Here is a 15,697-nt window from a genome sequence, read left to right on the forward strand (position 1 = left end):
GGCTGTGACTATCTTCAGCGCTCTGACCAAATCCCAGCTGTGCTAATATTCAACACAATGCCACTCTCTGTTGTTGGATATTGCTGGATTATATGACATCCTACATTTATTGTATTTTTTAATTCAAATATGGAGCATATGTTTGTAACCTTGATGTTAGGTGTGTATAGGTTCCTCAGGGAGGCGAGCGCAGCGGACAGACTGTCTGTGCTGCAGTTCACCCACACGGCCTGCAGGACGCTGGAGGACACACCTGTCTTCTTACTCAGACCCTGCGAGTGTGTGAGAGAAACACAGATGGATTCAGAGAGAGACAGAGACGGTGAGAGATTAAGCTTGCTTAGATGAGATCTGTGGTGCGGAATTTGAATTGTGTCCCAAGAGTAGAGCACTATGTACAGAGTACGAGCTGTGAATGCCAACAGTACAATATTAAATGTACCGTGGGTGTTTATGTGTACAAGTAGTGTTAATGTGTGTGGGTGGGGATAGGGACGAGGGTTCATTCTCATGTGCGTATGTCCTTATGTGTTTTAATGCAGTAATATACATCAACGTCTAGGATTAGTACCCTTTTGGGAAATCGAGGAGATTCAAAGGGCCTTACGAACAATCAGTTCTAGTTGTAAGCATACGTTATATTTTATGCTCACAGAATCACACTTCCTGTTACCTTGAATATGTGAGCCTTGAGGATGTGATGTCCCAGTTCCATGGTCTGCTGCCGGTTTAGTTTGCCCTCCTGTCTGGAGAACATGAAGGCCAGGAGAGCATGGCCACTCCTGTGGACGTTCATATAATGGTTATTTATACACTTTATTCTGGATGGTAAAACTCATCTTAAGACCTTATGCTGTATGAGACTCACCTTGGGTCACAGAGAAAGTCATTGCTCTCTCCATCTGCTCTCCAAACCAGCCACTCTCTGAAGGATGGGTGACACAGCATCCGTGTGCCATCCCTGCGTTTTACCTATAAAACAAATGATACAACACATTTCTTAAAATAGAAAAACGAGAATTACTTGACATGATCAGTCCTAAAAATAGGATGCCTTTAAATAGTCTGCCAGTATCCTGTAAGTCCACTAAGAGACTACCTCTACATCACTAGTTGTTGGTGAGAAAAAGTATTTCTTAGCAAAACTTCTGAAACACAAGCTTGAATCATTATGTTCAATCCGTGCAGTCATATCAAGAGGCTTACCATGAATCCAGCCAGGCTGTCTAATCTCTGCTGGAAGTCCTTCCACTCCAGCTCCCCCCTCACACTGCCTGCATTCAGCGCCCTGAACATTTGTTCATCAGTCAGTGGGTGCAGAGACGCCAGTGCCACATTTAGCACTGGAAGGACTCGTTCAAAGACCTCTTCATCCGGAAAGCTCACACGACACATCAGCAGGTACACCTGACAGATAGTCACACAGTCAGTTAGCATATGGTGTTATTGATGGCAGACTTTAATGGGTTTACATTGTTCTTAAATTCTCAACATTATAAACAAGCATGTTTGATTGACTCCAACATTTTTGTGTTAGAAAACTCAATAAAACAAATGCAACTTTACAAAATCATTCGTTATTGATCTTTGAAGGGAGTGCATTTGTGCTTTCTTGGCTCATCAGTGATGATCCTTGAGCTTTGGGATGTACAGCAGTTCTGTGCATGTAGCTTGCATCGAGCAGAGTCGTGCAAATCCACTTCAGGAGGATGTTAATTGGAATTAAAAATATTACCGGGAAAAGAAATTGAGCAAAAAAACTACATGATTAAATCACATATACAATCAGTGTTAGGGAGCTGTAGACTTCATGTTACAAGCTTGTAGTTTAACTGCATTTTGCACAAGCTTTGTTGTAATACAACTGCACAATATTAACATGTAGATTGAATTAATTTAATTATTTTTTTTAGCTGATTTTTGTGTAGTTAACAACTTAAACGTCTAACAAACAATCAACAGCATCATTGTGAATGCTTTTTCTCTTCTTTTTATCAGAAAATGTTCATAGTCGCTGTCACATGCTATTTCAGACATTACTTGACTAACTGTGCGATCATGCAGGCTTGCTGAAGTCGAGTGTCTGCCTGGTAGACATTGTTTTCATTCCAAAGTTGAAACTTTTTTTAACTTTTCAATGAATGTGGAATTATCATTTTTTCAGTTTCTGTTCTTTTTTGCAAATGACTTTTTTTGCCTTCAATTGATAGGATCTTTTGTTTGACCTGCTTCTCTGAGTAGAGTGAGTTAGGTCTGTCTCTACGCTAGCACGGCTGCAGTTTAAAGTAACGTGTAGATTTCTAAAATATGATTTCAAAGTTAATTCCCAACACTGAACACTTTCTGTCAAGTGGTTTGTGTGGGTTGTCACACTTTAATATTATACATTATCTGGACAAATACAACCATGCACTTCCAAGGACAAACAAAATGAACTGGCCAACCTATTCTTGTCCAATGTTCCACCATTACTTGAATAATGTCATTGATTGTATACTAGTATAGATAGTTAATCTGAAGCCTGGACATTTATCAATAACTTTATTGAGGGTCACATGAAATATTCTGCAGGACATGTAAACCCAGGAAATGTTCATTATATCAAGAACAACCATATATATAAAAAAGGAGATCAATTTTCAGTGTACAAGTAAATACAATCATTTGTGTATGTTTTCCATCTATATCATAATAAGTTTGGTAAATTTGGATAATTTTGAGTTCATCTTTGAAACCTGTTTGGATAGTTAATTACTCTAAACGATCCATATTGTATCTGTATATCTATTACTGCCCACTATCTTCAGCACACCTTTCTGCATGCTCTTCCAGATCACAAAACCATCACATTCCTAGTTCCATAATAGTGTTATAACACTTGCTCGTTTGTTGTCCTACTTCACACTGATGATTATGAAACATTAAAATGTGTCTGTCATTTACTTCAGTCACTGTGGACTATTTTAGGCACATTGAATAAAGTCTTTGATCCTGTCATTTTTTAAAATCTTTCATTGCTCTGAAAAGCGTGTGAGTATAGACTCGCTCTCCTTTTCTTGAGAAAAACATGCCTGAACAATGGTTGTCGCCCGTGTACCTTGTGTGGGGATTTTGTGGACATTGATTGCTTCTTCCTCAGGCGAGATGTCATTTCACGGTAGACAGCTCGCCAGGATGAGTGACAAGTGTTAAGTGTTGGACTGTGAACAGGACCAGATGAGGCAGAAGGGGGCGGGGCCTTACTATAATCAAGGTACGCCGAGTGTTTTTGTTTTTGTGAAGACGTTATGAATCACTTACTCAAAGATGTATCCTTAACTTTTGGCCACTTCTATAATTAAGCTCAACTTCACTATTTCAGCTATTTTTTTCATGAATGTTTACTATTTCCACCATCCATTCATCTAACTAGTTCAACAATGAATGGATTATTTTTAAGATAACCCTTTAAGCTATTTATACATCACTTCAGCTAATTACATTACCTTAGAAATTGACAAACAGTTGAAATATTAAGTCAAAAGAAGTATAATATTTTATTTCAACTGGTAATTAATGACTTTAGCTCAGCAATTAATCCATCACTGTTAGCTACCTTGTTTTAAGAGTTAACCATTACTTTGTTTTAGCTAAGGCTTTCAATCATTTTCTTCACTAAGATCGCAATTTCAACTATTCATCCATGTTTTTTTCAATTATATTTCTTTAAGCTACCACTGACTATTTTTTTGGGCTTTCTGTGCCTTTAAAGGAGAGATAGGACAGTGGATAGAGTCGGAAATCAGGGAGAGAGGGTTGGGAATGACATGCGGGAAAGGAGCCACAGGTGGGACTCGACCCAGGGCCGCCCGCTTGGATGAAAACACAGCCTCCACACATTGGGCGCGCGCTCTAACCACTGCGCCACTAGACATTACAATATTCAACTCACACTTTGATCAGACTTTGGATTAAACCTGGGGAAGATTCAAGATTCATGTAGGAACATCAACTTATTTCAATAAGTTGCTAGAAAGTCTGCTAGAAACTACTTTTCTAACTGCTTTAACTTTTCTATGCTTTAATTTAAGCAAAACTTTTGAACCGTTAATTCATGACTTTAATGTATATGTTTTTAACATCTCTTTTTGATACCTGGTTTAACTGCACATGAATATGTAAGCTGTGACATCAAGTTGTTAAAACTGACTAGGTATGTGGATACTACAGAAGCTACAATGGACATGCATTTATTTACTCAATTTAAATGCGATAAGGAGCACTTTGAGTCCAAGACAAATTTCCCCAAGGGGACAATAACGTGTATCGTATCGCATTTCCAGTTGTTTTCTCGTCTGGACTTATTTATTTTGTATCCCAAGAGTTGCAAAAGCACAAAACAAATACAGAAATAGGCCTAACTTAGCTCATTAAAGTGGGTAATGGCAGCACGGCATTTGTCATATCGGGGTAATGAGATAAATGAATCAATTTTAATGGGAAAACCAGCTTTATTATCCCCAGGTATCCCCCAAGAAGAATAAGTCAAGATCTTGAGGAAAAAACTGGAAATTACTGGTTATGACAGGAAAATGGAGTAAAAAAAGTGTATGGGTGTATGTCCACTTCTGTAGGATACTTTTATTGCATAACAACTATTAATGTTTTCGGTTTAAATTAGATTTTCTTCCCACGTACACCTGGCAACAGCAAAGGTACCCTCAAGTAAAGAAACATTCCCTTCTTTGTGGGACTCATTGCTTTACATGTCTGACCTCTGACAGGGAGACGGGCACCACCAGGTAGTTTCCTCCTTTCAGAGCCAGGTGGCCCTTGTGGAACAGATCCAGGGTGAGCTGCAGGTAGAGGATGGAGCCGTGGCTGCGTGTGGAAAGGTGGCTACTGAACTTGCTGAGGAGCAGCTGATCAGGAGCTGAGCCTGTTGGTGTGGTGACGTTGGTGGCGACCTGGGTACTGCTGCTGACCCGGTGATGGATGTAGTCACTGAGGTCAGCTCCCAGATCACTGCTGTCTGGAAGGATGTCCAGAGAGATGCCGGAGAAGGGAAGGAGGGTGGTGATTTCCTGCAGGAGAAGAAAGAAAGATAAGTATAAGTTACTTATTGAGAAACACACCCATTACACAAAGGCACAGACTCAATATTCAAAGAATGGTAGGTAGTGTTTCTCTGGTGCATTCGCTAAGGACAAATAAAACGCTACAAAATCAGGACCCATTCCTTAGATGCTGTTGCCTCTGACTCATTTAGAGCCATGGGATACAGTACAGTAAATAGTGTGACAATGACTCAAGCTCAAACATTGCTCACAGGCATCTCTCAGAGTCACATTTCATCTCCACTCTCACCATCCTCGACTGCTTAACACCGGCCAAAACCAGCTATGACTGATGAAAAAAAAGATCCATGTTAATGCAGCCCAGTTCCTCATTAACCAAGACTGACATTTTGGTTCGACAACATGCAGTTGACATTTGGTCTCCTCTTAATAGTTTCTTGAATATCCTTGTTGCTATACCAGAGTAAGCACACTCTGAAATGGCTGGTTTAAAATGGAAAGGGTGACTAATGATCCAATCAGAAAGCTCGGGTCCTCAGAGGGTTCAATTATAGCTGTACTCTTCATCTTTAAATATCGGTATTTAATGCTCGCTGACTTCTAATTTATCACGAAGAAAATGACCCCAAATGTGTTTTGTGTATTCCCAAACACTTATCAAGTTATGTAACCGGCTGGCTGCCTGTCAAGCTCCAGACTCCCAGCAGTGTCCCAGTAGTATTACCATCCATTCAGGGTGTAATCCATGCGGCATTTGGAGGCTTGGCGTTGGACAGATGCATCCGCTGTTTGTTGGGATTACCAACCAGATTGAGAAAATACATCAGACTAGAGAGAGCCAAGCTGCCAAGTGCAATAATGTCTATAGCATGGCTGTAAAAGTACAGCCTTAATCTACAGTGTGTTTGCAGAGGGCAAAGCTAAAACCAAAGAGAGAAGGTTATGTCCTTGTGATGTATGTATGTATATACATGTAATATGAGACATGATAAAACTTAGAGAGTTGATTAACCTATAACACAAGGTCTATATTTCTTACCTCTTTTGCTATTTCTGCCCATACTCCAACATTTTACGACTGCTTATCTAGTTTTGAGGCTCAAGATCAACTTCAATGACCCCAAGGGGACTTTATTTTTTGCAGCCAGGTGAAAACATTTAACATATAGAAATCACAAGGACAAAGACTCAAACACTAGGAACAACCTAAAAGCATTAAATACATAAATACTCCAGTCCATCAAGTTAAAACCAGAAATCAAGTAGACGTCCATAAAACAATTAATTTGAACCAACTATAAGTGATCTGAACTTCACATCACCGCACATCTGAACTTGCAAGGGGCACATTGGCAAAATGTTAGCGAATATTATGAACTAAAAGAGCCGTTTCAGTTATTTTGTTTCATTATTGTGAGAAAAAAGTCCTAAAAAAGAACAATAAACTAAATGTGATACAATAAAACACTCAATGATGACCTAAGACCAAAGCTACAACAAACAGAGATAAAGACAAAAGTAGACAACAACATTCAAACTAAATAAAAATAGACAAACTTAATAAATTAGAATATATAAAACTTTGAGTGAGTAATCAAGAGGAGGTACCTACTGTTTGTATGAAAGAATACATTTAACAAAAAGAAGCTGTATTTCATGCCGTTTTAGTTTGAATTGAATGGATGATTAACAGTTAAATCTTGTATTGGTCTTCAGCACATCAAGGGACTAACATCACTTTATATACAGGTAACCATTCTGTATAGATAGGTAAACATTCACACACAGTTATATGCTGATTATCTGCCCAAGTATGTTTTTGATTGTAGTCTGTTTTGACAAATATTTGCTGCTTTACTTGGTATATTATGTGAAAAAATCCCAGTCACCTTCATGCTTTTTTTGAGCTGGAGGTTTAGATACCACTAGTTTTATGTAAGATAATACAAAAAGTATTGACATCTTACTCACCACCAGGCCTGTCCTGACTGTGACCACCAGCTTGAGCCAGATTGGAAACTTGGAGATGATCTTTGTAATGAAAGTGGCGATGGTGTCCCCGTAGTCTGGTTTGTGAAATTCTGCCTCATTAAGACTGTCAACCAGTATGATGTAGTCTTCATCAGGTAGCCTATGCTCTGAATACACATAAAGCAAACAACAGCGAGAAGAGGAGGATAAACACATTACAAGACCAGATTGATCAGATTAGCCTTGAGAGCACATAATAAGGAACAAGATGGTATGATAGATTCATAAAAAGCTTTTTTTATTGGTTAAAATTGGGTTCATGTTTGTTTTGCGAGACATGCATTCGCGATTCGCGAGCCCCAACTGGTCAAGTTGATTACACTGTGCTGAAAGAGGCCAGAGGCCATAGTTGTTTATTAGCTTATAACAGGACATATCCATCATGTTTCACATATTCTAAACTGTCAATGCAGCCCTGCCGGCCTGGGAGGACTCATACACTCAGGTACAAGGGCTCTCCATTTTTTTCTAACCTGCTTAATAGTGATGGAGTAGACAAAACACTTCTCTACTCAGACAGTGGAGTGCCTGGCCATAATAACACATCAATCTAGGCGACTGACTGTATCATGAGAAACTAAGCTGACTAATTTGCAACATTCACAACCTCTCTGGAGTATGTTGTGACCTTGAAATCCTGTGGGCTGCAGCTGATTCACCAGGGCAAAAATAACACTCATCATTTCCCTACGTAAATGACCTAACATCTGCTTCACACGCTACACTCTACAAATCAGCGACCTTAACTCGGAAACGTCATCTACGGGGCCATCATGAAGTCATTAATGGGCTATTTCACACAGGAGATGGCGGACGGCTCCCTGATTGCAGGGCGAGGGAAGCAGACAGTTTTTCCCTTTAAAACTGATAGTATTTTAAAATTTAAAAGGTCTTTAAAGTTAAATATCACATTTGTCTTCACGTTGATGTGTGTTGAGAGCTCATTACCCTTTCGCAGGCTTGCTAGGGGCTCTAGGATTCCCTTGCGAAAGGCAGCCAGGGGGTCTTGAACGCAGGATCGAAGGCTGAGTGTGTTTTGTAGGTGAGGCTCTTGTACCAGCAGCTCCCTGTACGGGGTGAGCTGTGGTGCTCTGGCCAACAGGGCGGCGATACTGTGGACAAACTCAGGAACCAGGCAGGTGTAAGTGTTGTCAGCCTGACAGAAGTGATAGGCAACCACCTGCCAGGAGAAAAACAAAGGTTAAAGACTTGGGGGATAAAATACTTAAAAAATGCGATTTGCATCTGTTCATTCCACAAATGTATCTATATCTGTAAAGCTGTGTATGGTACAGGTGAGAATAGAGAAGGACGTTTGAAGCTGCATGATGCACGATTTTTCTTTTTGAAACTTGAGTTGGAAGGACCCCTACATGAATGTTAAATATCTGTGAGAAACAGTGAGAAAGACAAATCTACAACACTCTCTTGGTCATTTTGCATGCACTGTTGAAACTCCTGGTTTTGTATCTACTATCAAGTCGCCCACGTTGAAATGCAGACTTCAACAATTTGGAGGAAAATGGTGAAAAGTTATCAAGCCTAAAACAACCTTGCAAAATGCCTGAATATTAAATTGAAGCCATTGGGAGTAAACATAACTGCACACATTCAGACACTATTAGAATGCTATCCGTTCACTTCACCACATAATGTAAAGAAATATGTGTAAGACTGATATCGCACAATAAGAAACACAAGCCCAGTTACCACAAAAAAAAACCAAGATATAAACACGGAAACCTGCAGAAACCACAGCGGTAGATGAGTCATAAGATTCTGCTCATGACATTGAACAATAGAAGCTTCACTTGACAAACTACAGAGTTTGCAGAGTGTCTCTAAAACACATTAAGTAAATAGAAGTTGGTTTATTCAGGCAGCAAGCCAAAGGGTGAGCAAGAGTCTGAGAAATGAAATATGTCACCGATCATATGGCTAATTATTCTTTCAGTTAACATTGACATAAATGACAACTGCCTTCCTGGAAGAGCTATTGTACTTATCTACCAACTCTAAGTGTGTTTTTGTGCAGAGATGGACTCTACTGTTCAGTAGTATTCCCTTTGTAAAGGGCTTTTATTGGTCCCAGCTTTGACCCTGTGTGGTCTCCATAATTGGTCTATCAATGACTTTACTTTTGATCTCATATCCGCACCACCACAAGTAGTCTAACTAGTTCCCATGGAAACTCTTATCGAGGCCAAGTTAGTAAATTTAGAAGCTTGCATGTCATCTATGTGATGCAATCAGCAGCATGTTCTGCATGTGCTAAAAGAGAGAGAGAGAGAGAGAGAGAGAGAGCCCTGTGACATTTAAAATCTGTGAGTGCCACTAATGTGCAGCCCCATAGCTCATAAAAAACAACAACATTGGTGTGTGTTTATCTCTTTGAATTGATCCCTTGTCAGCCTTTCAGAAGTCTTGTTACGTTAATAGTACCCTGCAGTTGTGTTTATCATGCTGCATTACGATGCTACACTCACACATTTGAATGGAGAAGTGCCTGGAAATCTAAAGATAAGAAGTTAAATCTCAGGGCATTCCATTGCAAACTGTGAGTCAGCGATCTGTTTCAGCAACAGGATAAATAATACGACTCTACACAGGTGTGTTGTGTGTTTATGTGTGTGTACTATAGATGTTTTGTTAGGATCAACAGGGAATTTTAATTTCACAACCCAAGCAGCTTTTGCAATGACCAGAAAGGCCATCAAAGTTTAAAAAACAAAACAAACAAAAAAACTAGTCCCTTTTAGGCTCACTAATAGCTTACTAACATATTATATCTAATGTGTGCAATACTTGCAAAAAGGAAGTTATTTGATCATTCTTTTGTTTTTTTTCTAGTAACTGCACCTTCAAGTTACTTCTCTCTTAGGAGAGCATTGAGTTTGGGGTAATAGCTGCAATCAGACCAGTAGAGGAGTCTAGTTTTTTTACCTCTCTTCCGCATTACTTTAAGATAACTTTTAAAACGTTTTTTTTTTCTTTAGATGGTTCTGTACAACAGTTCAACTTTTACCAAGTGGTCCAATGGAGTTTTTAGTGTGGTATTGGAGCGAGGAAATCATTAGAGCGCCGAGCTAAGCCTTCATTTAGTGGTCACCTACACTCTCTATAAAAAAAAAAAGAAAATCAATTTCCGAAAATGTCAAGGCAAGAGAGAGCAATTTTGTAATCAAGGGTCCTCACAAGGATGGAAATACAAATGTTTGTGTTCTGCGCTACCTTGGCAGCCAGGCATCTGACAGCCTCCTTCCTCTGTGCCGTACAATCGCTTGTTCCTGCGACAGCACTCTGGTTGGGCTGAGAGTCGGCTGGCTGTTTGGAGGCAGATTTTCCCTGCTTATCCCCACCTGAACAGAGCGCAGAGCAACAACAACAAACGCAAAGCTGCCATTTACACTCGTTGGATGAAGTCTCTGGTGTGAGCTCAGGAATGTCAGCAGTGAAGTCTATGAAGGAACACAATTAAACTGCTGCTTAATTAGCGCATCTGTAAGCAAGACTGGAAACTAAGCGTTAAGATACACCACACGGCAGTCAGTGTTTGTTTCAATGCCTAAACACCTCGTGTTACACTCAATATGAAAACATACAGCACAAATATTGTTGAATGGTGCAGCCATGCTGAAAATGAATATCAACTATGTTGCTTCTGAGCACTATTTTATTTTCGCTTTGTCTGCACCTCACAACAGGAAAAAGCTGTAATACGGTATTTATTCTATATTTTCAGTTTCTATTCTTCACACTTATCACAAATTGTACAAAACATAAGCATGCAACAGCATAAACATCCATTTATAGCTGAACATAAAACATCTGGTTGGATGAGAGATTGTTTTCTCTATCTTAAGAAGAGAAAAAAAGAGTTTCTGTGTCACTCATGGTGAGAAAGGGGGAAAAAACAACAATCTCTGTCCCCTTATACAACTGCAATCAGCCGAGAAACCTCAGGGGAGAACTTGGAAGAGGAGTGTGTGACCCAGATACCAACCCCTTCCCTAAAAGTGATATTTCTCCCGATATCTTACAAGAATCTAACTTTGCTGGAAAACTCCAGAGGATGTATGAATTCAGCTTCTAGCAGTCCTCTGTGTTTCTTAAGCGAATGCTTTGACATGTGAACAAACACAAATGACTCTGCTGTGAGTAAAGATAGATAGTCTTACATTTGGGGGAGGAGCTGGGACTGTGAGGGATGCTGGGACCTCCCTGAGGCGTGCGCATGCCATGGCAGCTGAGCGTCACCAGCCGCCAGATGATAGCCGTCTTCCCAGATCCTGCATTACCTACAATGACAGCGCCGCGGCCCTCACAGCTGCTCGTTTTCCTCAGGACCTCTTCCAAGCGTGTGAAGAGCCAATCCCGCCCGACGAAAGGTGTTTCTGCTGTGATGCCGGGGACTTCAAAGAGCAGCGGTTTTAGCATGATGTCGGATTGTTTGAATGGCACCAATCGACCTGTAGAGGATATGAGAAGGGATCAATGTTTACACTCTGAGGAGGCAGCTAAATGTGAGCAGCCCTTTGAATCAAGACAAATTTTGCTAAGGGGACAATAAAGTCCATCATATATATATATATATATATATATATATAGTATTCTTTGGTGTCGTATGGTACCATATAGTATGGTATGGTATGGTATTATATAATTAAGCAGTGATGTCGGAGGTGCATTATACAATGTTTCGTAAAATCTACATTTAAACACCGACTTCCCCCTAAGTTAAGGCCACAAAATACCTTTGGAGTCATCAATTGTGCGTCCAGCTGTGTTGTGTTTACGAACAGAGCTCCTGTGTCCAGCGGCCCTTTGGGTCTCCAGAAAACCCAAATCCTCCAGGCGAGTGGAGCTGGTTGCTGTAAAAAAAAAGAAAAAAGGAAAAAGAAGCAACAACAGTGTGTTAGGAATGGATTGAGGGTGTGAGAGAGATGCAGGAAATGTGCAAAGATACACATGCACCACACAAGTGTCAAATTCACTGCTTGAGTCAATTATTGTCTCCATGGAGACGCAGGACACAAACAGTTGTTGCACTCAAAGATAAATGTTCATCGACCTTGAGAAGAAGAGGGAGGAAAGAAAACTCATCTCACAGCTCTGTAATCTCAAACTAACAAGAGTCTGAAATTACCAAATGTTTCATAGCGTCTCACACACCAGGGCACCCAATTCGTGATAATCACTAGAAACACATCGCCAACTGTAATGCATTAATGTGCGTTGCAGGATTACACACACAATTCTAATGACCAAACGAGCCACAAAAGAAAAACCAAAATGATAAATACAATGAAGAACATGTCGGACAGAAGGTCAAGAAACAGAAAGAAAGAGTTGTTTACTCCCACGTCGGCCTATCTATCCACCCACTCACACTGGAGAGTTTACAGGTCAGCCAAGCTTACTTTCTGCATTTTCAAGACATTTAGAAGAAAAAGATGAGGCTATAGCAAAAAATAAAGACAGAACTTATTTTTAATCAGCTGGTTCTTAAATTTAAAAAATCAATAATGTAGTTTGTTTATTAAGATTTGTTTTGGGGGCTTCTTTTTATGCCTTTATCATAGTGAGAGGACAGTGGACAGAGGCTGCTCGCTTTAGGGCTGCAGCCTCTGTACATGGGGCGCACAAACTAACCACTAGACCACTGGCACCCACCAGTATGCAGGAAAACACACTAACATCAAACATAGGGCTTTGTGCAGTGAAATACAATCTATAGACCATCCATAGACCATCATATTTTTGCAAATTTGTATCGTTGTTGACACTGTGTCAGAGAGTGTGGATCCAACTCTTTTGTTTTGTCAGAGACTTTACTTTCTGCTGGTTTTGTATTTGATTGCACTGCATTATGAAGTGATTGTAACGTTTTTGTGGACAAATGATTAGAGACATTTATCTGCATCTTGCAGTGCTACACTCTTACAGCAAACAGACTCCAAACAGAAAAAGCCGTCTTAATACATAACAAGTGAAGTAAAGTAGTTTCAACAAAACTACAAAGTGAGAATTTGAGTCGAGGCTAATTAATTGCTCTTCATTTCATTTGACTTTCATCAAATGTAATGTCTTGTTGTTGCTTTGGCCGTTTTCCTCTTTTTTTTTAAATCACTGCCAGGATTTACCTGGGAGACAAAACAGTGACGAAAATAAAATGTTCAAAAATAGAAATGATTTACTCCCCTGAAACATTACGTCATATCTGAAAGTCTGGGAAAGTTGGATTTTTCTTTACTTATTGTAATTTACAAGGACTTCTCCTCAGATTAAGGTTTGTAGAGTAAACTGTTATTCTTGGATAAATGCTTATCTTGTCTTAGGAATCAATGATAAAAACTCTTTTTTAATAAGGTTTTAGTTCTCTGGTTCTCTTTTTCTGTGTTAATGAAGAGGAGTCTCATTCAGGTGGTTCCAGGCAGAGGAGCAGCTAACTAGATTACAGTGACTGCTTCCATGAGTGTTTCTTATTGTTTGGACGTCTGAGGTTGTAATGACACAGGTTTTCTAATTTGTTCGGCTCTTATTGGCATTTTAAGTCTGAAAAGATTCATCTAGATGAATAGAATGGAAACATTAGAACGAGTACCATACACACAAAAACTTTTCTTTCTTTCTGCGATGAGTCAGAAATTGGTCAATTTCATTCACCCGTTGTAACATAAAAAAAAAAAATCCTTTTTCTAAATCTGAAAATCTGGCATTACTGCTGCCACTAATCCCTTCAGAGTGGGATGAAAAAAAAAAAAGGTCTGAGTCACGTTGCACTTATCTATAAATCATAGTAAGACGACCAGTCTTGAAGGAGAAATATACAGTAAACAGACGGATGATGAACTGACACAGCCTACCTTTAATCACGCCTTGTCAATGTCAAATGCAGACAACGTTAATCTCAGAGCATCTGACTGAGCTTCACAACGTCGCTGAACTGTTATGGGCTTAAAGCTCTAAAGTACGAATTACGGTCAAGCTTAAAGATGCTGGCCTGTAATATCTTTAAGCATTTTTGTTTTGATAAATCACCAAATCAGTCTGCATGCAGATGGTATACTCTCTTAACCTACTACACAGGTTTATTAAAATATATATTGGAATATTATTCACTCTTTTTCAGAAAAAAGACACACTGAACTTCCTTCAGCAAATGATAAGGATTCATCGAGTTCAACCATCCCTCCAGCGCTTGATCAGATCAGATTCTGACACATGTAGAATCCCAGCATGTGTCCATCACCCTACAGCAGCAGCAGAGTGAGAGTGAGAGTGTGGGGGGAAGGCTACTGAGGCAATGTAATAATTTACAGGGCCACAAAGAGATCATGCAACCTTCTCTGTGGATCACCCAGTGGGCAATGAGTGTGTCTCTGATGCAAGACAAATCAATCACAGCATGAACATCCCAATTAGGCTCAAAGAAAATAGATTCAGGACCAGCAAATAATGAAGTCTGGAACAGTGAGCACAAGAAAACCCCTTTCAACAGGGAGAAGAGGGCCTTTGGGACTGGGGGGACAAGGGATGAAATTTCAGTGATTGTCAAGCAAGAGCTGAAGTGGAGGATTGACGATTGAAAGAACACCACAGTGAGAGAATGAAGAACAGTCTGCAGCGAAAACAGTGTGAAGGAGGTGTGGAGTGGGATGAGAAGAACTGCTGGCTAAAGACAGCCAGGCCAAATGGATGAGTGGCTCAAGTAGACAGTGGTAGAGTCAAAAAACATGTTTTTTCCCCCCGGCCGGTTTTACACAGGGACACTTGGACAGCTCACCCCTCAACTCCTGGCAAACCATCGACTGCTGATACTTAATTTCTTTAAAAGTCAAAGATGGACTTGACCATGGCGGCGACAACCATGATAACATCTGCCCCCAAACCCTTTAGATTCCACACAACCCCTCTCACATAATCTAGATTATGATTTACAAATATTGCTCATTACCAGAAAGTTACAGTAATTAGAAGATCAAGAGCACTGTAAGGTCTCGCCATATGCTATAGCTAACATCAGGCTAGCTTAGCTCTGCACAAAGGCAAAAAAAACAGCAAAAACACAAACAAGTCCGACTCCTTCCGAGGGGACCAAGAACAGTTTGACTAGCTCCCTTGTATAAATTATACTGTTTGTGTAGTCCGCACCAAAAACCAGAGTGTAAAGAGAAACAAGTTGTGGTTTCAAGGTTGAGTTCTACACCAGTCATTTTCAAATTATAGTCAAACAACCCCAGTAGAAAGCTAACCTGCTGCTCTTACACTAAAACATTTGACAAACTGATAAAAAAAAATAATAATACATTACGTGTTCATTTAAAAACTTTAAATGTGCTTGTGAGCAGTCTGTGTAGGTTCTCAGTCGTCCAAGTCATGGTAATTCGAAGCTCGATCCAAAGGAAACTGGACTTGGTTGAAGATCTTGAAGCTCTTGATCTTGAAGATCTTCAACCAATCCCAGTCGCCTTTGGATCAAGCTTCTAAGTGCTTGTAAACCGATTCTGTTACCTTTGGACAGAGCCAGGCTAACTATTTCCCCCATGTCTCCAGTCTTTAGTCCTTATGCTAAGCTCACTGTCTGCTGGCCTTTCATTTAAGACTTA

General features: G+C 39.9%; 1 protein-coding gene across 4 annotated transcripts in view; it reads right to left on the reverse strand.

Moving 5' to 3' along the window:
• Window positions 1–15,697, reverse strand: part of tanc1a (tetratricopeptide repeat, ankyrin repeat and coiled-coil containing 1a) — a 36,080-nt gene that overhangs the window by 8,214 nt on the left and 12,169 nt on the right. For all 4 annotated transcript variants that reach the window (XM_065952829.1, XM_020637884.2, XM_065952830.1 and 1 more), the window contains 10 exons: window positions 11,843–11,959; window positions 11,267–11,557; window positions 10,320–10,447; window positions 8,037–8,268; window positions 7,029–7,195; window positions 4,755–5,063; window positions 1,207–1,407; window positions 869–972; window positions 674–782; window positions 150–272 (listed from right to left, as the gene is read on the reverse strand). In XM_065952829.1, coding sequence (XP_065808901.1) covers window positions 150–272; window positions 674–782; window positions 869–972; window positions 1,207–1,407; window positions 4,755–5,063; window positions 7,029–7,195; window positions 8,037–8,268; window positions 10,320–10,447; window positions 11,267–11,557; window positions 11,843–11,959 — 1,781 coding nt within the window. The remainder of the gene's footprint in view (window positions 1–149; window positions 273–673; window positions 783–868; window positions 973–1,206; window positions 1,408–4,754; window positions 5,064–7,028; window positions 7,196–8,036; window positions 8,269–10,319; window positions 10,448–11,266; window positions 11,558–11,842; window positions 11,960–15,697) is intronic.

Source organism: Labrus bergylta, chromosome 3 (assembly GCF_963930695.1).
Source record: "Labrus bergylta chromosome 3, fLabBer1.1, whole genome shotgun sequence".
NCBI lineage: Eukaryota > Metazoa > Chordata > Actinopteri > Labriformes > Labridae > Labrus > Labrus bergylta.